The 26,896-nt window shown below is 46.3% G+C and overlaps 1 protein-coding gene across 1 annotated transcript in view; it reads right to left on the bottom strand.

The window, feature by feature from the left end:
* The window catches only part of LOC138254123 (broad substrate specificity ATP-binding cassette transporter ABCG2-like), a 610,690-nt gene extending 584,651 nt beyond the window's left edge, over positions 1–26,039 (bottom strand). Inside the window, exons 1-2 of the mRNA XM_069205809.1 lie at positions 25,833–26,039; positions 15,046–15,098 (exon numbers count right to left, since the gene is read on the bottom strand). Of these exons, the coding sequence (XP_069061910.1) occupies positions 15,046–15,098; positions 25,833–26,039 (260 nt within the window). The remainder of the gene's footprint in view (positions 1–15,045; positions 15,099–25,832) is intronic.
* Between the last annotated feature and the right edge of the window lie 857 nt (positions 26,040–26,896).

The raw sequence follows: 26,896 nt of genomic DNA, 5'->3' as shown, positions 1-26,896 counted from the left end.
TTGAGGTCTTCAGGTCACACTCCTGTCTCCCAGAGAGCCCTGGATGGAGTTATTTATTGTATTTATTCCATTTCTCTGCCACAGACTGCTTGTAATGCAGGAAAAGGGGATTTTCTTTGCGCAATGCCACATTCTTTAATAAAATGTGACGTCTGGTAGTAGACTTTTCTGATCACACCCCACCATTTGAGTAAATAGGAAAGGGTGGAGAATAATATCGGAGTGACATGAAGTTTTCAGAAACCCGGGCGGGCTGAACAAAAAACGCTCCAGGCTGTTTACTATCAGGGCTTCTGGTGGAGGAGGAGATAAGCCAGGGACGTCACTGCGTTCTGAGAAAACGTAGGGGCTTTGCGTGGGCAAGTCCTGTCAGCCCTACTGTACAGCTTTCAGCCACATACTGACGCAGGCACAGTGGGGCTTTTCAAAGTGCACAACTTTCACTTGGAAAATGTTGTGCAGAAAATGTTTTACTTTCATCATGTAATTAAATATATGCTTCACTAAAGAGGCCAGAAAAGGCTCGGGGCGCAGCCCCTTAGCCCTTGAACACCAGCCGCCTCTGATTGGAACGCACAACACCAGCAGAAAAGATTGTTCCGAAAGAAACACCTATAAGGCACATCACTCGGTTAAGAACATTTGGCACCTGTTAGAAATGGGTTTTTTGGTTGGCAGTCAGGTTACCCTCTGTCCAAGCAAAAACCCTCACTCTAGTCAGGGTAAGTCAAACACAGTCCAAGATTATCTTGTGCCCACCCTCTGGTAGCTTGGCACGAGCAGTCAGGCTTAACTTAGAAGGCAATGTGTAAAGTATTTGTGCAATAAATCATACAATACCACCATATAGCACCACAAAAATACACCACACAGTGTTTAGAAAAATATGTAATATTTATCAGGATAATTGTAGGTCAAAACGAATATAGTTGCAATGTGAATTTGTAGAGATATCACTGAAAAGTGACATAAAGGGGGTCATTCTGACCCTGGCGGTAAAATCCGCCAGGGCCAACGACCGCGGGAGCACCGCCAACAGGCTGGCGGTGCTCCCTTGGGCATTCTGACCGCGGCGGTACAGCCGCGGTCAGAAACGGAAAACCAGCGGTGTACCACCGGTTTTCCGCTGCCCTGGGGAATGGGGATTCCGACCCCCATACCGCCATCCTGTTCCTGGCGGTTTTGGCCGCCAGGAACAGGATGGCGGTATGGGGTGTCGTGGGGCCCCCGTAACAGGGCCCCACCATGATTTTCAGTGTCTGCCATGCAGACACTGAAAATCGCGACGGGTGCAACTGCACCCGTCGCACCCCTTCCACTCCGCCGGCTCCATTCGGAGCTGGCATCCTCATGGAAGGGTGTTTCCCGCTGGGCTGGCGGGCGGCCTTCTGGCAGTCGCCCGCCAGCCCAGTGGGAAACCCAGAATACCCGCGGCGGTCTTTTGACCGTGCAGCGGTATTCTGGCGGTTCCAGCCAGGCCGGCGGCTTCCGCCGCCGGCCAGGGTCAGAATGACCCCCAAAGTATCTTAAGTCTTTAAAAAGCAAACAAAGTCTTTTTCAAGCACAAAGTACCTGGTTTGGAGTGGAAAATCTCCTCAGAGGGCCACAGAAGAAGAGATACGTGGAAAAATGGTGTGTGCGTCGATTTCTCCCCAGCACACACGAACTTGCGTCGTTATTTTTCACGCGGGGAAGTCGTGTGTCATGTTCCGGCGCGCAGACAGTCTCTTTCTGTGGATCGCGGGGATTACCAGATGTCCCGGGTCTGTGCGTGGATTCTCCTGCTTGTTTTCTGGCTGCGCGTTGTTCTGCGGGGCTGCGCGTCGAAGTTTCGCTCTCACGGCAGGCATTGCGGCGATTTCTCCTCTGGAGGTCGGGCGGCGTTGTCCTTGCGAGGCCGTGCGTTGAAGTTCCGGTCGTCCCGAAGGCGTCGCGTCGATCAGCGTCGGTGTGCAGCGTTTTTCTCGCCGCGGAACAAGCTGTGCGTCTAATATTTTAGCGCACGAAGCGTCCAAGTGAAAAAGGGAAGTCTTTTTGGTCCTGAGACTTCAGGGAACAGGAGGCAACCTCTATCCAAGCCCTTGGCGAGTACTTTCACAGCCAGACAAGAGTTCAGCAAGGCAGCAGGGCAACAGCAAGGCAGCAGTCCTTTGTAGAAAGCAGTCAGGTGAGTCCTTTAGGCAGCCAGGCAGTTCTTCTTGGCAGGATGCAGGTTCTGGTTCAGGTTTCTTCTCCAGCAAGTGTCTGATGAGGTAGGGCAGAGGCACTGTTTTATACCCAAATGTGCCTTTGAAGTGGGGGAGACTTCAAAGAGTGGCTAAGAAGTGCACCAGGTCCCCTTTCAGTCCAATCCTGTCTGCCAGGGTCCCAGTAGGGGGTGTGGCAGTCCTTTGTGTGAGAGCAGGCCCTCCACACTCCCAGCCCAGGAAGACCCATTCAAAATGCAGATTTATGCAAGTGAGGCTGAGTACCCTGTGTTTGGGGTGTGTCTGAGTGAATGCACAAGGAGCTGTCAACCAAGCCCAGGCAGACGTGGATTGTAAGGCACAGAAAGATTTAAGTGCAAAGAAATGCTCACTTTCTAAAAGTGGCATTTGTAGAATAGTAATATTAAATCCAACTTCACCAGTCAATAGGATTTGGTATTACTATTCTGGCCTTACTAAATATGACCTTCCTACTCCTTTCAGATCAGCAGCTACCACTTCAATATTGTATGAGGGCAGCCCCAATGTTAGCCTATGAAGGGAGCAGGCCTCACAATAGTGCAAAACGAATTTAGGAGTTTTACACTACCAGGACATGTAAACTACACAGGTACATGTCCTACCTTTCCCCCACACAGCACCCTGCTCTAGGGGTTACCTAGGGCACACATTAGAGGTGACTTATATGTGGAGAAAGGGGAGGTTCAGGCTTGGCAAGTACTTTTAAATACCAAGTCGAGGTGTCAGTGAAACTGCACGCACAGGCCATGCAATGGCAGGCCTGAGACAAGGAAAAAGGAGCTACTTAAGTGGGTGGCACAACCAGTGCTGCAGGCCCACGAGTAGCATTTAATCTACCGGCCCTAGGCACATATAGTGCACATAACTAGGGACTTATAAGTAAATTAAATAGTCTAATCAGGTATGATTCAAGATAACCATGTTTAAGGGGAGAGAGCATATGCACTTTAGCACTGGTTAGCAGTGGTAAAGTGCGCAGAGTCTAAAAGCCAGTAAAAACAATGCCAAAAAGTGGAGGGAGGCAGGCAAAAAGTTAGGGGTGACCACCCTAAGGCTGTCAGGTCTAACATGTGTCCCCCCCAGCTGAAAGTGGGGAGAGCTACCCGACCTCCTGGGAGCTCTCATCGCTAAGGCAGAAGTATCTGGAGAGACCATCAGCATTGGCGTGGTCAACCCCTGGGCGATGCTCCACCGCAAAGTCCATCCCCTGTAGGGAAATGGACCACCTCAAGAGTTTTGGATTCTCACCCCTCATCTGCATGAGCCATCTGAGGGGCCTGTGGTCTGTCTGAACCCGGAAGTGAGTCCCAAACAGGTAGGGTCTTAGCTTCTTCAGTGCCCAGACCACAGCAAAAGCTTCTCTCTCAATAGCACTCCACCTCTGTTCCCGTGGTAATAGCCTTCTGCTAATAAAGACTACTGGTTGGTCTAGGCCCTCCTCATTTAGCTGTGCTAGGACCGCCCCTATGCCATGCTCTGAAGCGTCTGTCTGCACGATGAATTCCTGGGAGTAGTCAGGGGCCTTGAGCACGGGGGCCGTGCACATGGCTTCCTTCAGAGAGTCAAAGGCTTTCTGATAAGCCTCTGTCCAATTCACCAACCTAGGTTGTTTCTTGGAAGTGAGTTCTGTCAAGGGTGACACAATGGTACCATAGCCCTTGACAAATCTGCGGTAGTATCCTGTGAGGCCTAAAAAGGCTCTCACCTCAGTCTGTGTTCTAGGTGGTTGCCAGACCTTGATAGTTTCAATCTTGGCCTGGAGTGGCTGCACCTTGCCACCACCCACTAGGTGTCCCAAGTACACCACGGAACCCTGCCCAATCTGGCATTTACTAACCTTGATGGTCAGGCCTGCCTGTTGCAGGGCCTGAAGCACCTCCTTGAGGTGGAGTAGGTGTTCCTCCCAGCTGGAACTGTAGACAGCTATGTCATCCAGGTAGGCTGCACAGAAGGCATCCTTGCCAGCTAGGACCCCGTTAACCAACCATTGGAAGGTAGCGGGGGCATTTTTCAACTCAAATGGCATCACCCGGAACTGGTAATGGCCCTGAGGGGTTGAAAATGCAGATCTCTCTTTAGCCCCCTCAGTCAGGGCGATCTGCCAGTACCCTGAAGTAAGATCAAATGTACTCAGGAACTTGGCAGCGCCCAGTCTGTCAACGAGCTCATCAGCTCGGGGGATGAGGTGAGCATCAGTCCGTGTGACTGAGTTGAGACCCCGGTAGTCCACACAGAACCGGAGTTCGGGCTTCGCACCTGGGGCAGTAGCCTTAGGGACCAACACCACCGGGCTGGCCCAGGGACTACTGGATTTCTCGATAACCCCTAAAGCTTACATCTTGGAGACCTCCTCCTTGATGCTGGCCTTCACCTTATCAGATAACCTGTAAATTTTGTTCTTCACAGGGAGACTGTCACCTGTGTCAATGTCATGAACACAGAGGTGAGTCAGTCCAGGAGTAAGGGAGAACAGGGGGGAGAACTGGTCCAACAGCTCTTAGCAGTCTCCTTTCTGGTTTAGAGTCAGGCAGTCAGAGAGAATAACTCCTTTCACTGACCCATCACCTTCTTGGGCAGATAGGAGGTCGGGGAGAGGTACACTCTCCTCTTCCATTCCTTCATCCGTGACCAGAAGCATGTTGACCTCAGACCTCTCAAAATGAGCCTTTAGTTGGTTGACATGGAGCACCCTTAGGGGGTTCCTAGGGGTTTGGAGGTCCACTAGGTAAGTGGCCTCCCCTTTCCGCTCCTTTACTTCAAATGGGCCAGACCAGCGGTCCTGGAGAGCTCTGGGCTCTACTGGCTCCATTACCCACACTTTGTCTCCAGGTTGAAACTCTACCAGGGTGGCCTTCTGGTCATACCAGCGTTTCATTACCTCTTGACTGGCCTCAAGGTTACTTTGGGCCTCTTTCCAGAAGCGGTTCATCTGGTTGCGGAGGGCCAACATGTAGCTGACCACATCCTGAGGGGGCGCCTTTGGAGCTTTCTCCAACCCCTCCTTAACAATGCTTAAGGGTCCCCTGACAGGATTGAGAAGCTCAAAGGGACTGAACCCCACCCCCCTCTGGGGGACCTTTCTGTAAGCAAAGAGAAGGCATGGTAAGAGGACGTCCCACTTACGCCTCATGGCCTCAGGGAGGCCACCAATCATGCCTTTCAAGGTCTTGTTGAATCTCTCCACAAGACCATTAGATTGGGCGTGATAGGGTGTGGTGAACTTGTAGGTTACACCACACGCATCCCACAGAGACTTCCTGTATGCAGACATGAAGTTAGTGCCTCTGTCAGACACTATCTCCTTTGGGAATCCCACACGGGTAAATATCCCCATCAGAGTTCTGGTCACCACTGGTGCAGTTACGGTCCTCAGAGGGATTGCCTCTGGGTAACGGGTGGCATGGTCCACCAAAACCAGGATGAACCTGTTGCCTAGGGCAGTTTTGGGGTCCAATGGACCAACAATGTCGATGCCCACCCTTTCAAAGGGGGTGCCAACGACAGGAAGTGGAATCAGGGGGGTTTTAACCCTTTTTCCTGCTTTACCACTGGCCTGGCAGGTAGGACAAGATCTACAGAACTTATCTGAGTTTGTCCTCATTCTAGGCCAATAAAAGTGGGTGACAAGCCTGTCAAAGGTCTTGCTTTGCCCCAAATGTCCTGCCAGTGGAATGTCATGAGCCAAACCCAGTAGGAAGGTTCGGTAACACTGGGGGACCACCAGCGCACGCGCTGCCCCAATGGCCGGAACCTTAGGCTCACTGTAGAGGAGATCATTCTCCCAATATATGTGGTGATCGCCAGAGGCTTCACCTGCCGCCTGGTCTGAGGCTTGCTTCCTCAGACCCACTAGAGTGGGACATTCTTTCTGCACCTTGCATAATTCCTCCCTGGTAGGTCCACCCTCAACTTGCCAGCCAGCAAGCTCAGGTAGGTCACCTAGGGTGGCAATGTCTTTCCCAGTTGGTTCGGGAGCCTCCTCCTCAGGAGCCCCGTCAACCACTGCGGGAACTTCTGGGGCTGGTTCCCCGCGCCCCTTGACCCTCCTCTTGGCAGTTCTCTGGGCCATTGTTCCAGGCTCCAGACGCCCTTGACTTCCCTCTCGGTCAGCCATGGACCGTGTGGTCATGCAGACCCACTCAGGTAACCCTAACATCTCCAGGTGAGATCTGATCTCTACTTCTTTCCAAGCAGTATGCTCAAGATCATTGCCTAACAGACAATCTACAGGCATGGCAGGACTAACAGCTACTTTCAGAGTACCAGAGACCCCCCCCCACTCAAAGGGAACCAGAGCCACCGGTAGGTGACTCTCACGATTGTCAGCGACTATCACCTGGTGGAATGTATTAGGGACTATCTGCTCTGTTGACACCAGCTGACTCTTGATAGTAGTCATACTGGCTCCTGTGTCACTGAGAGCTTCCACCTTCTGCCCATCAATGGTGACCCACTGCCTGTACTTGGAAGTATTTTGGGGCATGTGGGCTTTGGGCACCATCTCTCCTTCTCCCAGGGACACTAGAGAAATCTCTACCTGTTCCCCAAAGCTATCTGGGTCCATCTCCCCACAAGCGCTACACTAGTCAACCCAGGTGTCTGTCCGGTAGTGGACGGTGCCCTCTTGGAGCACTGGGGGTCGCCTTTATAGTGACCATACTGGTAACACTCCATGCATTTGGGGTTGGATTTCCCTGACCTATCATACGTCCCTGGCTTTTTCCCAAATCTGGAAAAGGAATGGTTGCCACCCCCTCCCTGGGAATTCTTTTGGGGGCCTTTTGAGAGTTCCTTATCTGTAAGTTTATCTCCCCCCTCTTTCTTCTGTTGGGAACCCTGACCACCTTTGTGGGTGTCCCCCCCAGGTACCTTTTTGGACACTATGGTGCTAACCCAGAGGTCCGCCTCCTCAGCAAGCTTCCTGGGATCAGTCAGCTTACTATCTACCAAGTGCTGGCGCAACTCTGTATAGGTAACATTGAGTATATGCTCTCTCAGAATCAAGTCATATAGGGCCATATTTATACTTTTTGACGCAAAACTGCGCTAATGCAGTTTTGCGTCAAAAAAATTAGCGCCAGCTAACGCCATTCTGAAGCGCCATGCGGGTGCCGTATTTATTCAATGACGTTAGCCAGCGTTAGCCGCCGGCGCTGTCTGGTGTGCGTTAAAAAAAATGACGTACACAAGGCAGCGCCGGCGTAGGGGAAAATGGAGCTTGGGCGCCAAAAAATGGGGCAAGTCAGGCTGAGGCAAAATTTGCGCCGCAACCCGATTTGCGCCATTTTTTTTTTACTCCCAACCCCCATTGACATGACTCCTGTCTTAGCAAAGACAGGAGTCATGCCCCCTTGCCCAATGGCCATGCCCAGGGGACTTCTGTCCCCTGGGCATCGTCATTGGGCATAGTGGCATGTAGGGGGGCACAAATCAGGCCCCCCTATGCCACAAAAAAAAAAAAAAAAACTTACCTGAACTTACCTTAATGTCCCAGGGGTGGGTCCCTCCATCCTTGGGTGTCCTCCTGGGGTGGGCAAGGGTGACAGGGGGTGTCCCTGGGGGCATGGGAGGGCACCTCTGGGCTCCTTCCGAGCCCACAGGTCCCTTAACGCCTGCCCTGACCAGGCGCTAAAAAACGGCGCAAAGGCGCCTGTACGTAATTTTTTTTGACCCGCCCACTCCCGGGCGTGAATTTTGCCCGGGAGTGTAAATACGGCGCACATGCCTCGGAGTCAATTTTTTAGACTGGAACGCCTACCTTGCATCTCATTAGCGCAAAGTAGGTGTCCACGCAAAAAAATTACTCAAACTCCATGGACTTTGGCGCTAGACGCGTCTAACGCCAAAGTATAAATATGGAGTTAGTTTTGCGTCGGAATTGCGTAAAAAAAATGACGCAATTCCGGCGCAAACAGAGTATAAATATGCCCCATAGTCCTTTATAATTATCTACTTTGTTGCCCCGCACCCATCCATTCAGTGCCTTACTGGAAAAGTCAATGAAATCTACTCATGTTTGTGTGGTTTGTTGGTGCTGTCCCTGAACCTCTGACGGTATCCCTCAGGGGTCAGCCCAAACTTGACAAGTAAAGTGGCTTTCTGAAGTGGGTATGTGTTTTGATCCGGTTGATCCAATGTGAGAAGTGTGTCCTTCCCCAATGGCGGAAGATAACCCCACATAGCTACCCCCGTTGCCCTTCAGGATCCTCATGAGCCCTTAGTGCAACTTCATAAGCAGCTAACCATTTATCTATGTCATCTCCCACCACAAAACTGGGTACCACATTTTGGGGTATACGAACCTTCTTTTCTCCAGCAGGTCCTGTCTGTATGCTGCCACCATTATTGCTGGATTCAGACTGTCTCGCCTTGATCTCCAGCTCCTTGAAGCTCAGTTCATGAGCCAACAATAGTTTCTTTTCAGCCAAAGCTCTTTCAGCTTCCACCTGTTGGGCTGCTCTCTCAGCTTCAGCTTGTTTGGCTGCCCTTTCAGCTTCAATCTGTTTGGCTGCTCTTTCAGCCTCAGCTTGCTTGGCTTCTCTCTCTGCCCTTCTTTCTTCCTGTTGAGCCTCAATTTTCAGTTTTGCCATTTGCAATTGGAACTCCCTTTCCTCTCTCCTTTCCTCTGTGGTCAGGCTTTGCACAGAGACACTGCTCCCTGGTCTGGAAGGGGGCACAACTGCATTGGTAACACCATCCACAGATAGCAACAAATCCTCTGAGGGGCCATTTTATGGCTCCTCTTCCTCATCATCCTCTTCTAAATGGGCTTCTGCCCAGGCCCTCAGCGCCACTTGAAAGTCCTCCTTTTTGGAGGCCCCTTGGGTGGGTACCCTCATTGCTCTGCAGAACCCTTTTAGTTGTTTGACCGTATATGTATCCAACAGGACTAGGTCAAAGTCTCCTATCTGAGACCCAGTTAGAGACATGTTGAGTGAGGATTTAGTTTTTGAAAATTGTCAGGAAAAAACGAATTTGCAAAAAGAGATAAAAATCAAGTTGACCTTCAACTGTGGGTAGGTAGTGAAATACTTAGCTACTGTATGTCACTGCACAAATACAAGTCCTATCCTCACCGCTGATCACCAATGTTAGATATGGGGTTTTTGATTGGCAGTCAGGTTACCCTCTGTCCAAGCAAAAACCCTCACTCTAGTCAGGGTAAGTCACACACAATCCAAGATTATCCTGTGCCCACCCTCTGGTAGCTTGGCGCACGCAATCAGGCTTAACTTAGAAGGCAATGTGTAAAGTATTTGTGCAATAAATCATACAATACCACCATATAGCACCACAAAAATACACCACACAGTGTTTAGAAAAATATTTAATATTTATCAGGATAATTGTAGGTCAAAACGAATATAGTTGCAATGTGAATTTGTAGAGATATCACTGAAAAGTGATATAAAGGGGGTCATTACGACCCTGGCGGCCGGCGGTAAGCTGGCGGTGTTCCGCCAGCTATTATGACAGTGGCATAATAGCCACGGCCATACCGCCGGCCCCTCCACTATACCGCTGCCCTGGGGATTATGAGTCCCCGACCGCCAGCCTGTCTGTGGCGGTAAACACCGCCATGGAAAGGCTGGCGGTATGGGGACTTGGGGTGCCCCTGGGGGCCCCTGCACTGCCCATGCACTTGGCATGGGCAGTACAGGGGCCCCCAGGCATAGCCCCATCGTGCATTTCACTGCCAAATGCGCGACAGGTGCTACTGCACCCACTGCACATCAGCATTGCCGCCGGCTCTATTATGAGCCGGCAGCAATGTTGATGTGACTTTTCCGCTGCGCCAGCGGACGGTAACACCCAGCGGAAAAGTCATAATAGGGAGCCAGGAATATCGCCGGCAATGGCGGTATTCTGGCTCCCGCAGCCTCGGCGGTCTTTTTGAAAGACCGCCGAGGTTGTAATGAGGCCCAAAGTGTCTTAAGTCTTTAAAAAGCAAACAAAGGGGGTTATTCCAACTTTGGAGGAGGTGTTAATCCGTCCCAAAAGTGACGGAAAAGTGACGGATTTACCACCAGCCGTATTACGAGTCCATTATTTCCTATGGAACTCGTAATACGGCTGGTGGTATATCCGTCACTTTACCGTCACTTTTGGGACGGATTAACACCTCCTCCAAAGTTGGAATAACCCCCAAAGTCTCTTTCAAGCACAAAGTACCTGGTTTGGAGTGGAAAATCTCCTCAGAGGGCCACAGAAGAAGAGATACGTGGAAAAATGGTGTGTGTGTCGATTTCTCCCCAGCACACACGGACTTGCGTCGTTATTTTTCATGTGGGGAAGTCGTGCGTCGTTTTCCGGCGCGCGGACAGTCTCTTTCTGTGGATCGCGGGGATTACCAGATGTCCCGGGTCTGTGCGTGGATTCTCCTGCTTGTTTTCCGGCTGCGCGTCGTTCTGCGGGGCTGCGCGTCAAAGTTTCGCTCTCACGGCAGGCGTCGCGGCGATTTCTCCTCTGGAGGTCGGGCGGCGTTGTCCTTGCGAGGCCGTGCGTCGAAGTTCCGGTCGTCCCGAAGGCGTCGCGTCGATCAGCGTCGGTGTGCAGCGTTTTTCTTGCCGCGGAACAATCTGTGCGTCTAATATTTTAGCGCACGAAGCGTCCAAGTGAAAAAGGGAAGTCTTTTTGGTCCTGAGACTTCAGGGAACAGGAGGCAAGCTCTATCCAAGCCCTTGGAGAGCACTTTCACAGCCAGATAAGAGTTCAGCAAGGCAGCAGGGCAACAGCAAGGCAGCAGTCCTTTGTAGAAAGCAGTCAGGGGAGTCCTTTAGGCAGCCAGGCAGTTCTTCTTGGCAGGATGCAGGTTCTGGTTCAGGTTTCTTCTCCAGCAAGTGTCTGATGAGGTAGGGCAGAGGCCCTGTTTTATACCCAAATGTGCCTTTGAAGTGGGGGAGACTTCAAAGAGTGGCTAAGAAGTGCACCAGGTCCCCTTTCAGTCCAATCCTGTCTGCCAGGGTCCCAGTAGGGGGTGTGGCAGTCCTTTGTGTGAGAGCAGGTCCTCCACCCTCCCAGCCCAGGAAGACCCATTCAAAATGCAGATGTATGCAAGTGAGGCTGAGTACCCTGTGTTTGGGGTGTGTCTGAGTGAATGCACAAGGAGCTGTCAACCAAGCCCAGCCAGACGTGGATTGTAAGGCACAGAAAGATTTAAGTGCAAAGAAATGCTCACTTTCTAAAAGTGGCATTTCTAGAATAGTAATATTAAATCCAACTTTACCAGTCAGTAGGATTTGGTATTACTATTCTGGCCATACTAAATATGACCTTCCTACTCCTTTCAGATCAGCAGCTACCACTTCAATATTGTATGAGGGCAGCCGCAATGTTAGCCTATGAAGGGAGCAGGCCTCACAGTAGTGCAAAACGAATTTAGGAGTTTTACACTACCAGGACATGTAAACTACACAGGTACATGTCCTACCTTTCCCCCACACAGCACCCTGCCCTAGGGGTTACCTAGGGCACACATTAGAGGTGACTTATATGTGGAGAAAGGGGAGGTTTAGGCTTGGCAAGTACTTTTAAATGCCAAGTCGAGGTGTCAGTGAAACTGCACACACAGGCCATGCAATGGCAGGCCTGAGACAAGGAAAAGGAGCTACTTAAGTGGGTGCTGCAGGCCCACGAGTAGCATTTAATCTACCGGTCCTAGGCACATATAGTGCACATTACTAGGGACTTATAAGTAAATTAAATAGTCCAATCAGGTATGATCCAAGATAACCATGTTTAAGGGGAGAGAGCATATGCACTTTAGCACTGGTTAGCAGTGGTAAAGTGCGCAGAGTCTAAAAGCCAGCAAAAATAGTGTCCAAAAAGTGGAGGGAGGCAGGCAAAAAGTTAGGGGTGACCACCCTAAGGCTGTCAGTTCTAACAGCACCCAATTTAAATTGACACCTACTGGAATTGTTTTGCTCATCCCTAACATGAAGTCTGCTTAGTGATTTTGAGATCTGCGCCCAACTGTCAGGAAAAGGAACAGGAACACATAAAGAAACAAGACTCAAAGAAAAAGAACGGTCAAGCAACACATGTTTAGATTGAAGGATGGATGAGCATGTAGACAGGTGAATAAAGTAATGGGTGAATGCATAGCTGGAGCAAAAAGTATTGGGTGCTCTAATGGGACATCTAGATGAAAAAGAGAGTGAATGAGTGATAAACAGTGTTTAATGAATAAGTGCACTCATAGATGAAAAGGTTTGATGATGGTTCAGTGAACAGATGAAGGATGAATGTGCTGTCCATTCACACATACCTAAACATTAATCTCCAGATGTGTTTATCAAACTTACACATATACTTATCCCTTCATCAACCAATGTGCTCCGCAGGCATCCATGTATCCACACACACTCAAGTAATCCATGTATCTACCTACTCATCTCCATGCATCTACTGATCACTCACCTACACACATATATATTACTCGGATCATATGGGTGCAAGCTGTGCCTCTACACATGCAGTATGTGACTATGGGCTTCATGTGGACAGCTTTTTACTTGTCACAAATCTTCCAATTTACTAAGTCAGAGTATTTGTGACTGATGAAAAGCTTTGTCTAGTGTACTAAACCCATTTAGTGATTCAGAAAAGTTGTTCCAAGTTGCTATAATGGATTAGAAATGCTTTCTGAATCATTATTCGGAAAGGGCCTGTTTTGGGCATCTCTTCCAAAAAGCAGGTTGGACTTTGATGTATCAATGGCTTGCACCTAAATTCGGGTTGAAGACCAATGACCAGTTACTGACACCCAAATTGTGGTGGTAATGGATCTGCAAAGAGAAAGTGGTCCCCTTTGGATCCGTTCTCTTTTGGGAATTATGGTTGAAGCTTCAGAGGGAGTAGACAGTTGTCCCCTGGTCCAGGTGACAATAGTCTTCTGTCACTGAAGTTTTCCAAAATGAAAAACATTTTTTAAGCAGCCCCGGTTCCTTTAAGGATCAGGTTGCTTTAAAAAAGGGGTTTTCAATTCTGGAAACAACGACAGAGATGATGGTTTGGTGTACCTTGCATCCATTTCCCTGTGACGTTAGCCAATTACAGGTGGTCGCTATTTGTGACCTGCCTAATGAATATTAATTAGGCAGATTGTTCTGAGACCCTGATGTGATTTGTTTTTTTGGGAATCAAAGTATTAGTACATAAAACAAAATTCGCAAAATGTTGTTGCACAATTTGTGACCAGCTTTTGCTAATGTAATCTTTGTACATCAGTCCGTATATGCGTGTTATCCGTCTTGACTTGTACATTCATCTGTGTGACATGTATGTAAATGGGTGCCTACATGTCTGTTAGTATCTGTGTGCTGGTAAATGTGGCCCAGGCAGTAGCGAGCATCAATATTAGTGCCATGTTGTACTAAGCCTCAATGGTTCTATGAATTAATGGGAATTATAAGCCCAGACACTAATGAACCTCCATGGCTCCAAGCAGCAATGTCGCTCAATGGCCCTAGGAAGTAATGATAATTAATGGCTTCAAACAGTAATGATCATCAATAGTCCCAGGAAGACATGATCATCAATATCCCAGACAGTAATGCCCTGTATTGGTCCAGCAGTAATGACCCTCAATAGCCCCAAGAAGTAAAGAGCTTTAACAGTTGCATGGGGGAATAAATAGTAGCAGTAAATATTTATCAATGGACCCAGGCAGTAATGATCAGCAACAGTAAAGATAATCACCCTGCCCAGACATTAATGAACAGGAATGGCCCGAGCAGTAACGTATGTTAATTGTTCCAGGTAGTAATGAATATCAATGGGACCAGGCATTAATGCTCATCAGTGGGAAAGGGTAGTGATCAACATGAATGGCCTAGTACAGTAATGAACTTCAATGGTACCAGTCAGTAACTGGCCAATTCTGGCTTAAGCATAATCAGCAGCAGCACTAAATAGTAAAAAGCATTAATACTGATCCCAGACATTAAAGAACCTCAATGGTCCCAAATATTCAAGAACATCAATGGTCCTCAGGCAGTAACAACCCTCGATCTCCCTGGAAGTATTAATAATCAATGGCCTTAATTATTGCTAATTGCTTATGGTCCCAGATCCTAATGATAATAAATATCTTCAGCTGGTAATGTACATAAATGGGCCCAGGCACAAGAAAAACTCAGTCACACCAATGTGTCATCATTTTCAGTGGTCCACAGGCAATCATGAATGTAAATGGGCCAGGTAACAATAAGCTTCAATAATACAAGGCATATTTGATATTCTTACTCTGATCCTACAAACTCTGGGGAAAGTGCAGAAAATTGGAGGTGCTTGTGGGTTTATATTTACTACTTTAACTGCAGTCCTGCACACATTGGAGCAAGTGGAGATATTTGGGGAGGGAGGTCAAGTTTATAAACCTTGGGCAAAGTTTAACTGATATAGCTCACTTTTACAATTCCTACCACCACAAACAATGTAGAAAACAAGTATATTTTCAAATTTAATATTTACAGCAACTACTTTATTTGATCAAATGTTCATATTTTTGCAAAGTGTTTGAGGTATCACAAGTAATATTTAAGCAACATTCCTCATATTGAAAAAATATAACAAACGACATAGATAAATATGATTAAGATTTATACTGTAACACATGCATTAATGTAAGCATGTTAAGTATGATAAGTATGATCTAATTATTTGCAGTAAGAAAGTATAAGAGATGAACCAGCACTTTGGTTGATTCCTAAGTTAGTTGTCGGCAAATCCAGAACACGTCACTTGGAGTGGCAGTGGCACAGTCTGAACAATGGAGCCAAAGAGAAGTTTAAACTGGGCATGATTCACTCTATACATGAGCTGCTCACCATTAGAAGGCATTGTACCGTGATAGGCTGTTGAATGCCTCTAAAAAAACAGAAGGAGGTTTTTAAAAGGGTGCAAGAACTTACGTCTTTAATTACTCTCAAACAATTCCCTCGTCAAGTTTTTTCAAGCAGCTATAGGCTATTTTATTGAGAAAAAATTCTATTCAAAATACAATTTCAAGAGGAAACTTCACCCGTCACCACTAACAAAAATATAAACTAATATCGTTACTCCCACACTGTGCTACAATGCATCAAGCTTATGTGGCTAAGGCATTTACCAATATTTTTAAAAAGTCACATTTTTTGGACCATGTTCAGGCTGGTTTCCGCCAAAGGCATAGTAATGAGTCTGTCATGCTTTCCATAATAAATAACCTCAGAGGAGATAGTGACCTTGCACATACCAGTGCACTGCTTTTATTGCATCTTTCCACTGCCATCATGCTCACCGCAAGATTTTATTGCCATGTGTCAAGCAAACAGGCTGCTGTCTTTTTTGGCTAACCACTTCCAAGCAGTACATCTCCCATTGTCTCATAGTGAATGGACACCAGTTGAATGCGGAGTTCCACAATGATCTTTTCTGCCCCCTTTCCCTTTTAATGTATGCTTCCAACATTTGGTTAACTATCTCACCAATATGGGCTAAAAGGTTTCTATATAACAGGATGATTCACAAGTTCTGGTGACAGATGAAATTCAAGTGTCTCTTATCCTGGGGGGAAATTATAAAAATAATATTTAGGCCACACCAATAGCCCGCATGCTCCGTGTAAATGACTAAAGTCTCAAACCTCCCACCACGTTTGCTGAAACCAGAAAACTCATTAATCAATAAATCCATTCATTGGATTAGAGAAATTTGCAAGTGCTTTAGTTTAATCCGCTCAGACATAGCTAGTGCCTCACGTCATTCTACCACCCATGAAAACATGGATTACATTAAATTAGTATTAAAATCCAGTCTTCTGGCTGATTGCCTCCTGGCATTAGATACACAAGCACTGCAAATGTGGACATTCAATTTAAACTCAGTGCCTTAGTACCCCCATCCTTTCACCAAGCCTTGGATGGCTCCCCACTATCTAGCTCTGATTGATTGGAGCCTTCTAACATTTTTTCCCTGCCAAGAACCCCAAGCAATGAAGCAACTCTAACCCAACCAGTGAATTCTGGTCTTTTTTCCAGAACGATAAGTCCTTGCTCCAGCACCCCAAGGTTGAGAAACAAACCTCAGATTATTTTCCCCCAAACTCATTTGGCAGACACAAGGAACTTCACAGGGTTGAAACCAAAAGCACTTGATTCTGAGTGGGTGAAATGTATAGATGGCATAGACATAATTTCTTTTCAAACAACTTGGGAAATTGAACCATTGCATAGACTAGGCTTCAAGTGTTTGCCATGTCAGCAGTCCAGTCAAGGTCAGGGAGACTGTCTGAAGGCTTAGCAATTTGAAGTAATGTATCTATTAAATCAAAAATTAAACAAATCCCCGTTAATTCTACAGATATTATGGGTATAGAAATGTCAACTGAGCCAGGCCAGAGGTTACTAATCCTATATGTTTGCAACAGAATTATCAATAGGTTATCCATCTCTCCAACGCTGGAAACCTTGTATCAAACCCTGGAAGCCAGCAATAGGAACACCAGAGTCCTAATGGGTGGAGATTTTAATATCTGTTTTGATGAACCCTCTTCAGTTTTTGAAAGAGCTATCTCAAGAGGAAGATGAAATCAGGGGAATCCCTGATCTTGTTGGTCCAAACGTAAATCAGCAATCCATATCGGCTCTTCAATTGATTGACATACTATTAACTTATGGAGTCCACGCATGCAATGGCCACACTAGCTCTGATTACTTGACAAAAACCCACTTTCTCCAGGGGAGCATATGCAAATCACCATGGTGACTTTTTTCTGGATGTCCACTTATGGCAGGACTTACTGGAAATGGAGGCATCTGATAACGAGGAGAGTGGCCATTACCCCTTGATATTACACCTTAAGGGGAGTACTGATAAGCATATTCTAGACCACCTAGAGAAGAGAAGTAGCAACATAGCAATTATTAACAACAAGAGGAACATCAAATGGGGAAGAGTTGCTGAAAACAATACCATTTTACGCAATCTATACAGTGATCTTTTACTGCAGATTACAAATTGCAAGCAAGTCACTTATGAGTATTCACCTAGCCTGTTTTGATAATCTAAAAAATCCCTCTAGACTAAAAGCGCTTCCCTTGCTTCCTGTACACCGCAAGGTAATTGCCAATGGTTCTCTAAAGAATGCAAAGCAGTTAAGTTAACCTTGCTGGCGGCTGTCAAAGGGGGAACCAAGTGCAATATGTGAGCTGCTGGAACATCATATTAAGGGATACTGAACAAAGCAGAGGCAGCCTAGGAGATGTCACTATTGGAGGATCTTCCTGAGGCAGTGAAAATGAAAAAACAGACTGCTTTTTGGCACATAGTTAGCAACGGGGGTCAGACTCAAGTTATGTGCCCTGAAACTAACATTCCAGTTGAAGACTGGATTAAGCATTTCCAGTCGCTGTGTAACTTTGAATACGCTGACTCCCCTCAGCCTAATGCCTTAGATTTCTTTAATCCAACAGCTCTGGCTTCACCCCCTCGGGCCGGAATAGGGTTGCTTTAGAACTCATCCATAGTGCAGGATCTAGTGACACCCTAAGAGCCATCTTCACACAGAAACCTGGAAAGGCTCCAAGCTTTGACAAGATCCCTGCCAAACTATTTTGAGCAGAATCCTGTGTTTAGGCCTAGCATAGCTACAAAATCTCTAATGCCATCAAGGCCAGAGCCCCTACCACTCCCCATGGAAGGGTGCAGAAATCATCCCAATTTGTAAGAAGGATTCTCATATGGACCCGTCAAACTACCACACAATTAGTCTGCTGGGCAACCTGCAAAAATATTTTGTAAACAACTACATAATAAGTTATTACTGTGGGTAAAGACCAATGAAATATTAACAGAATCCCAGACTGGCTTCCGTGTGAAGACTAGCACTATCTACCACATCTTTCATTTTATAACGCTAAAATGTAAAATGGTGGGCTTGACCATGGGCAGCCTATATGTAGCTTTTGTTGATCTGAAGGATACCTTGGATTTTATGCACAGAAACAACTTGTGGGAGATTTTGAATGGGTTGGGTCTGCCCCATCATTACTAGACATTATTATTCTCTGTCATGAAGGCAACTTTCCACAAATCAGGTGGGGCAAGAACAGAGAGCTCACAGCAGCTGTTCCAGTAAAGAGAAAAGTAAACTATTTTGTTTCTTAACCACCTAACGTCCCCAAGCTGGTGGAGTGAATTAGGGCCTGTAACCATCTTGTAGTACATTGTTCTTTGCAAACTGGCTTACGTATAATGGCTATACAGTTTTTAATCACCCACTTCAATATGTTTTAACCTTACTGCCCCGGGATTTTATTGTGGGGATATTGCAATGGGTATTTTATATCTTTCCAAGACAAGCTCTGGAATCCCCCTTTCAAGGAACTCCGGGATTTTATTTCTGGATGTAGACATGGAAATTGTAAGGCCTCTGTTCACCATTAGGTTAGAACGCTTCTGACTTACATGATGAACCAGAATAGGTTTTTGTCTGAGGTTCGTTCGCACTTGTGTGATGCACCATCGCCCTATCTTATTTCAACTATGTTGTTTGTATGCATATATATTTTTACTTGAATTAATTGTATTTTTATGTATATTGTTTTTGTATGTGGCTTTTATGGCCTTTGGCCGAAATAAAGTGCTTTGGCTTGAATCGCCTACAGTCCATACAAAACACTGGCAGCTGATTGAACACCTACTCTCCTAGAAGACTTCATGTAGGGATTTTTGCTTAAATTGCTGAATTGGTTACTCATACAACAGAGAGTTCATTTTAAGGTTCTATGTTCCAAGTGATTCGTGATCAGGCACCCCCACCTTAATTTCTGATAGAGCCAGCAGATAAATTCCTTCTTGGTGTATATGCTGTGCTACAGTGCATCTTCTGTCAATTCCAAGATTTTAGAAAATGGTTTATAGACCAAAGAAACCAGTGGTGTTTGTGTGTTGTATTAAGTAGATGTAACATAACATAACTCTAACATAACTCTAAAAGTAAATCAAATATTCTAACATTGAATATTGCATTATATTAAATACATTAGCATTACTTTTTGTTAATTTTTGTAATACACCTAGTTTGTTCTTTAGTAATTGTAAATTAAAATATTTCAAAGGAATAATAAACTACTACTACTAGTAACAAAATGAACAATTTTTACTATAAGGATTAAAAATAATAATAACCACCAATCAACTAATTTAAATATTATTAATGTATTTTGAATAAATATGAACACATATATTTTAAAATGATTTATTAAATGTATGTAATGATTTGATAATGTTTACATTGCTTATTTAAAATACAGTACTATCTATCCAAGTAAATCCAAAACTCTGGGAAAAATATTAATACATTCAATAAAAATTTATATTAATTAAATTAAAAGAAATTAATAAATGCATATTAAATAACTAATATAAACATCAAAAAACCTACAAAATGTATATTTTATATACCACTAACCATTCAATACTCCAACTATCCCCAGAACCCCAAAAATAAACAAAAAAAATAAACTCAGAAAATATTTTATATTATTTACAATAAAAATGTAATAAACAATCTCACTAAATACAAGGTAATAAACGAAATTACTACATTGATATTTTATTAATTAATATTTTAAACTTTGATTTAGATAATGATATAATTACCCATGATATTTCCTCCCTCCATATTGTTATTATCAAGATAATCTGACCGAGATAATATGGTCAAAACTATTTTGGATGGTATATCGCTAAGGTTTCCTCTAAATTACCTGACAATGATTTGAATGGGTGGATTGAAGATTCAGATATATATGCCCTGAAGGAAGCGTGGCATCAGTGGCGGTCTTATATTCCTAGTTATGTATGAAAAATTGGCTGCCCAAGGACCAAAAGGTAGACCCTGAGAAGGGTTATTCATATGGGCATGAACACCCTTAGTAAAGAAATGGGAAGAAGTTAAAAAGTCACAAGTAACATCTTATGCTGAAATTAATTTAAGAATGATTATAATTCATAGAGAAATAATGGTAATAAAGTCCTTGCGGGCCTATAAAATCTCTTGGAATGAATATGTTGTGGGTTGCTGCAATGCATGAGACTCCCCAGCTGCTCATAATATTTGGAGACTTTAATGCTAGGAAGGGAAGGGTTTTACTGGTGAATGAACCTTTGCTTGAAAATGAAGCATGGTAGATTTCATGCTTCAAAAAAAACATTACTGATCAAGATGAATATCTGAAATGCATAGAAATAAAGTTGATTGAGACCATGAAACTGGACGTGTATGGGATATATGCCAGCTGGTTATATGTATCAAGACATAGGCAGTGGTAGCTGGATAGATTAAATCTTCGTGAATAATGAAATGTGCTGGGCAGTGCTGAATTCTGAGCTTGTACGCTAGTCAAAATGCAATCACAAATTATTTGGATAAATAAAGAGAAATCTGGCAAATAAAATGATATATTAGTGAAAAGGGAAGTCTCTACACATGCTAGACAAACAAAAAGATGAGTTGCAGATGGAAAAATATAGATTAGGTGAATTCATTCACTAAATCTTGTGCTGTCTTTACCATCACTGAAGATTGTTATAAATTGAAAGGAAAATAGTCCAGTAGAGCTTGAAAAGTATAAAGTAATGATGACAAATGTAAAGGAGGCTTGTTGACATCACTACCAGGGGTAATCCACTAAGAGGTTCCCTCAATGGAAAAGTGTTTTGATGAAGACTTCAAGAGACGAAGGCTAAGGACCTGATTTAGAGTTCAGCAGATGGGTACTCCATTGCAAATGTGTCAGATATTCCTTCTGCTCTATTACAACTGCCAAAGGATATAAAGCACTTGTAATAAGTCAGACAGGATATTAGTCACATTTGTGTAACCTGTCTGCCAAACGCTATATCAGGCCATTAGTTAGTTAAGGCAAGGAAAATAGACCTCGGGGCTGATGGATTGCAAAATAGAATAAAAAGAGAGTGAACACTTTTGGTACAGCAGTAGAAACCAGGTAAGAGATGCAAAATTAGTTTATGTAATGGCAGCGACGAACAGAGAAAATTCTAGAAACTGAGATTTATTACTAAAGGTTCTTGAAACAAAAAGTATGGCTAAATAGTGCTAAATAAGTGGCAGGCTGGTGTGCCTATTTTGCACCCAAATATAAGGAAAACCTTTTCACACCAAATTAAGGATAATGTGACATCTCTTGCTTCTTCTTTCATCGGGCAGAAAATCAATAGTTCTTTAGTAAGTTAAATGAGTGGGAAGGTAGTTCGTCCTGATTTTATCCCAGCAGAGGTAATAAAATGGTGGAGACATTGGTGTTTATGTGAAGGTTTGCTTATCCATAAATTCCAATCAATTGGTTTTAGCAATGTGGACAAAAGGTGAAATTGTTCCTATTTTTAAGATGGGAACTGGAGAGGCTATTAGCTAGTTTTCTTTCTGAGCTCTCAACAAAAACTTTGTTAATAGGTTTCCCTATGAGAGCATACTTGGGTGAATTGACAAACAAGGAATATTGTCGATAAACGAACATGGATGAAATACCTATGACTCTCCAAAGCAGTATATGCCAACTCAGAAAATGTATACGTGGCCTTTATTGATTTCCAGATGGCCTTTGATGCATCTAGTAGAGAAATTGTGTAGTTGAAATGAAATGAAATGGTGATCGAGAAAGGGTTGACAACTGACTGAATATGTTTCTAAAGTGCACAGTACCTCCACAGGGTGCCTTGGTGCTATTGTTGTATACCCACGGCTCAATTCACTAACTAAATTTGTAGCACCTAAATTAGCAATACTCACAAAAAGATACACGGAATGACAAGATGGAAGAGGTTGAATCCAGATAGACGGGTGATTAATCCTGTCCAACATTCTTCGGTTGCTTACTCTAATCTGTGTTGAGCTCAGTTGAATGCAAGTTTGAATAGTTCCGTTTTTTAGGTTTTCTAAACTGTGTGCAGATAGATACATTTCTCAAATTCAAACCAAGAGTCTTCTATGCCTATGTACACTCAAACATCTTTTGCTGTGTTTCATCTGCTTGCAAAATTGTTGCGTGATTAGATGAATGGACAATAAATGGAGGACATCGTGAGTTGTCAGTTTCTTTAGGTATATAGGACCCTTGCATCTGTACGCTTTATGGATGGTCTTTGCAGTACATGGAAGCAGTGGGGTGCCTTAAGGGCATGTTTATGTTGTCCCTTCTTTATATGTTACAGCAGAGCCTGGCTACCCAATTCTGTAGTCTATGGAGTATGATAAAGAGTTTTTGGAGAGCCTAAAGTATGTAAAATCCCAAACATTGAGATGTGCAAGGAATAAGTGAGCAGGAGTGGGAAGAGTTTTCAGAGGAGAATGATAGCAGCATGTGTATGCTCTTTCCTACTGTTTAAACTTGGGGTATGAGAAATGGTTTTTATTTTACCCTTTGAAGAGAACCAAAGTATCTGGCAACTTGCTGGGGCATAAACACATGGTTGCTTTATCTCACAATGTAAAGTTAAAGGAAAAACTGTGGTGGTCATTATGATATTGGCGGTCATCTGACCATCACGCCAGCAATGGCAGTAGTACCGCTGCCAGGCCGGCGGTATTGACCGCCAAATTATGACCATGGCGGTGGTCCCTCCCATAGACAGCCAATGTACCACCCCAACCGCCAGTGCAGTAGGACAACTGAACACAGCAGTAGCTATCTCCAGGCAGGCTGAAGACAAGAATCCGGCCATCATATTATGACATAGGCCATCAGGATTTCTGGGGCGTGAGCAACGCCACCAAAAGCCTGGTGGAAACACAACATATAAAAGGAGTTACTCACCTCCAGGGACATAGAGTAATTCGCGGCCGCCATGGAACCACAACTGGAAGGCTTCCCGATGCTTTACTATTCCACGGCTGTCCATGAGCACCAATGCCGACGAAGACGACAAAGGTGAGTACAGCCTCCTAGCACACAAGGGAGGGAGGGGAGAGTGACACACGCACAACACACACCACACACACACACCACACACCCAGAACAATCTGCACAGTGAACAACAGCAACATTAGCCAGAAGTAAAGAAAGCCAGGACACATATCTTAGGTCCAACCTCTGTATTTCGCTGGACCTGCGCCCACAACAATTGAGGCAACTAATTACAAAGGGCCATTGTCCAGTCCAATGTCAGCCATTAGCCACAGGGCAACATCCAAGGCCCAACTTGTCTCCTGACAGCCCAGTCACTCCACTGGGCAGGGGCATCATGGTAACGGTAGGCAGGCCCCTCAGGGGGTAGGGGGAGGGGGTTTCTTTTTTGCGGGTGAGTCCTTGGGCTTGGGCGGGTCCTTGCCCTTCCGGTTAGGGGGCAGAGGAGTGGCCTTGGGATGGGGGGCCAGAGTGCCACCCTTCTTCATCTTAGTGGCAGGAGTACACTTAGGGGGAGGAACAGGAGTTGATTTGGAGCTGGAGGTACTGGGCTGGGGTGGGGACTTTCCTGTTATGGGCAGGACGGGGTGGGGGAGAGAAGAGGTCAAGGTGGGAAAGGAAAAGCTTCTTAGGACCAGTGGGGCGGAATGTGGGAGGAGGTACAGGAGTGGAGGTAGAGGGAGTGGTTGTAGGAGGAGGAGGTGTGCTGGACTTGGGTACAGGTGCATGGACAGTGTGCGTGTGTGAGGTGGATGGCTGTTGGGTGTCTGAATAGGAGCGTTTGTGTGTCTTTGGAGGGGGGCAGACAAGGTGGGGGAGGAAAAACAGGACATGTAGATGGATGTTGTGATGGTGTCTGCAAGTGAGGTGGGTGTGCTGCATGAGGTGGTGATGGTAACTGCGCATGTGGTGTGTGGGGTGCATGTCTGCGGGTCTGCTGTTGTGGTGACTGTGGGCAAGGCTGTGCAGGTGGCAGGATCTGGGACTGTTGATGCTGTGCATGCAGGTGTGAGTGCTGATGTTACTGTGAGGGAGGAGGAGGAGGGAGAGACAGTGGAGGCAGTGGCTGATGCTGTGTGTGCATCTGTGTGTTGGCTGTGTGTGTGCTTGTGGACTGAAGTGTGGTGTCTGTGTTTGTCTGTGCGAGTCCTGTCTGTTGTTTTAGGGGCATCCTTGTCAGAATGTGTGCGTGGGATGGGTTGGGGGAGAAGAGACAGAAACTGGGAAGAGGAAGTTGGAGGGGGGATGGAAGAAACAGGGACACTGACTGCCTTCAGAGAGAAGGTCAGAACCTGAAACGATCTCTGTAGGGCCGCCACGCCACGCCACTATGAATGCCCTCCAGAAAGGCATTGGATTGATTCATCTGGGATGCCAGCCCCTGGATGGCATTCACTATGGTTGACTGTTCTACAGAGATGGACCTCAGGAGGTCAATAGCCTCCTCACTGAGGGCAGCAGGGCTGACTGGGGCAGGGCCTGAGGTGCCTGGGGCGAAGGAGACACCCACCCTCCTGGGTGAGCGGGCATGGGCATCTCAGTGGGGGGCTACTGGGAGGGCAGTGCTGGTGCGGGCGTGGCGGAAGATAAAGTTGCTGGGGTGGTCCCAGAGGGGTCTGCCACCACAAGGGAGCTTCCATCGGAAGAGGAATCAGAGTTAGTTGTATCAGCTCCTGTCTCCCCGTGGTGCTCCCCTCGGCCTCCGTCCGACTGGTCCCCTTGGCGTCGGTGGCCTCTGCCTCGTGGGTCCCGTGGACTGCAGCTCCCTCACTCACTGGTGCCCCTACTCCTTCGCCAGATGATGCTAATGCACACAGGGACAGGATGACAAAAGGAGAGTGGGGGGGAGAAAGAGAGCACAGGGTCAATTACAGCACCAACAGCACAGATGGCATACACATCACTATCACTCTCTGGGACTAAGAATGGGCAGTATGGACCACAGTGGCATACCACTGGCTAGGTAGTACAGCAGGTAGGACCCAAACAATACCATCTGCACACCTACTGGGGCCAACTAAGCCCTGTCTGCCATGGCAAGCTAGCTACCTAGCAATTCTAAATATGCATACCACCCTACATACCTAAGCAGGACCCCGCAGCAATGTCTAAACTGGCATATTGGGACATCCACAGACTAGAACCCTGCACCAAAATCCCATGCCAGGCAACAAATGATGAATATCACACACACTGTACTCACCCCTTGTGGCTGCTGTGCTGCCCTTAAGCGTCCATCCAGCTCTGGGTAGGCCACCACCAGTATGCGGGCCATTGGGGGGTCAGGCTCCAACGGGCACCCCTCCCTCGTTGGGAGGCCATCCCCAGCTGGGCCTCCACGGTCTTCCGGGCCCAGCGTCTCAGGTCCTCCCAGCTTTTCCTGCAGTGGGTGTTCTGCCGGCTATGGACCCCCAGGGTCCGCACATCCTTGGCGATGGCACACCACAACCCCTTCTTCTGATGGGCGCCGACCTGCAGAGGAACCATAGACAGAAGAACACCATGAACCATACAATCCAGTCTGTCACATATATGGCCTACATACTGCATTTGTCCCTCTTCAAGCACACACATGACCCGTACCTCTTCATTCACATTGCCTGCAGCCATACCCCCCAAATGACACACTGCCAGCACACATATACATCTACATGCAGTCATGTCGCATGCAAAGTACCCATGATGTACTCACCTGTTGGTCTGGAAGCCCATACAACTGCTCGTACAGGGGTAGGACCCCATCCACAAGACTTTCCAACTCTTCCGACGTGAAGGCTGGGCCCTTTCCCCTGTTGCTCAGGCCATGGTGACTTGCAGACACAGGTCCACATGCAGTGGAGATGTAGTCCAGTGGAAAATCAGGAATCAAGTGAAGCAGTAGGAAGAAAATGGCGGTCATGTCCGCGGTGGTGAACACCGTCACCGCCGGCGTTGATCACCATTGGTTCCTGTACTCCATAGAGCTCCATGTTAGCCAATAAGGAATTGCACGGCGGTGCAGACCGCCTTCCGCCATGAAGCATAACGCCGGCGGAGTGAAGTCACTTCCACCTCTCCCTGCATACAAGACAGGCGGTTGTCATTTCCTACTGCTAGTACTCAGGTATTGAATTTAAATGTGCATCATTGGTGTTGACTGTAAACACCTAGACAGTTCTAGTGCCCAACATGCTATGTGTACTCTGATGTTGTGTGTTCATAGGTCCTGTTGTCACACCCTTTTTACTTTTGCCTCACTTAGGTACCAACCACTGCGGAGGAGTAGGAGGAGGAGGCAAGCACCCGTGTACAGATGCCTTGTGGACTTGGCTACACTGGAGGACAGGCACATCATACTCATCTATCATCTGGACAGGGCCACAATCACAGAACTGTGTGCACAATTGGAGCCTGATCTGCTACCTGCTATCCGTTGCACCACAGTAATCCCCCCTCTTGTGCAGGTACTATCAGTGCTCCATTTCCTGGCAACAGGTTTGTTCCTGGTGACTGTGGGCTTGGCTGCAGGAATGTCACAACCAATGTTCTCTATTGTGCTTGGAAGGGTTTTGGCTGCCTTGCTCAAACACATGTGCAGCTACATCGCATTCCCCCAGGTTGATGATTTGCCAACTAAGAAGGCTGGATTCTACGCAATGGAACACATACCACACGTGATTGGGGCCATTGACGGAACCCATATTGCCTTATTCCCTCCTAGGGACAATTAACAGGTGTACAGGAATACGAAGAGTTTCCAATCTTTCAATGTCCAGA

This window comes from Pleurodeles waltl, chromosome 1_2 (genome assembly GCF_031143425.1).
Source record: "Pleurodeles waltl isolate 20211129_DDA chromosome 1_2, aPleWal1.hap1.20221129, whole genome shotgun sequence".
NCBI classification, from domain to species: domain Eukaryota; kingdom Metazoa; phylum Chordata; class Amphibia; order Caudata; family Salamandridae; genus Pleurodeles; species Pleurodeles waltl.
This window is presented reverse-complemented; position numbering and strand designations above follow the sequence as displayed.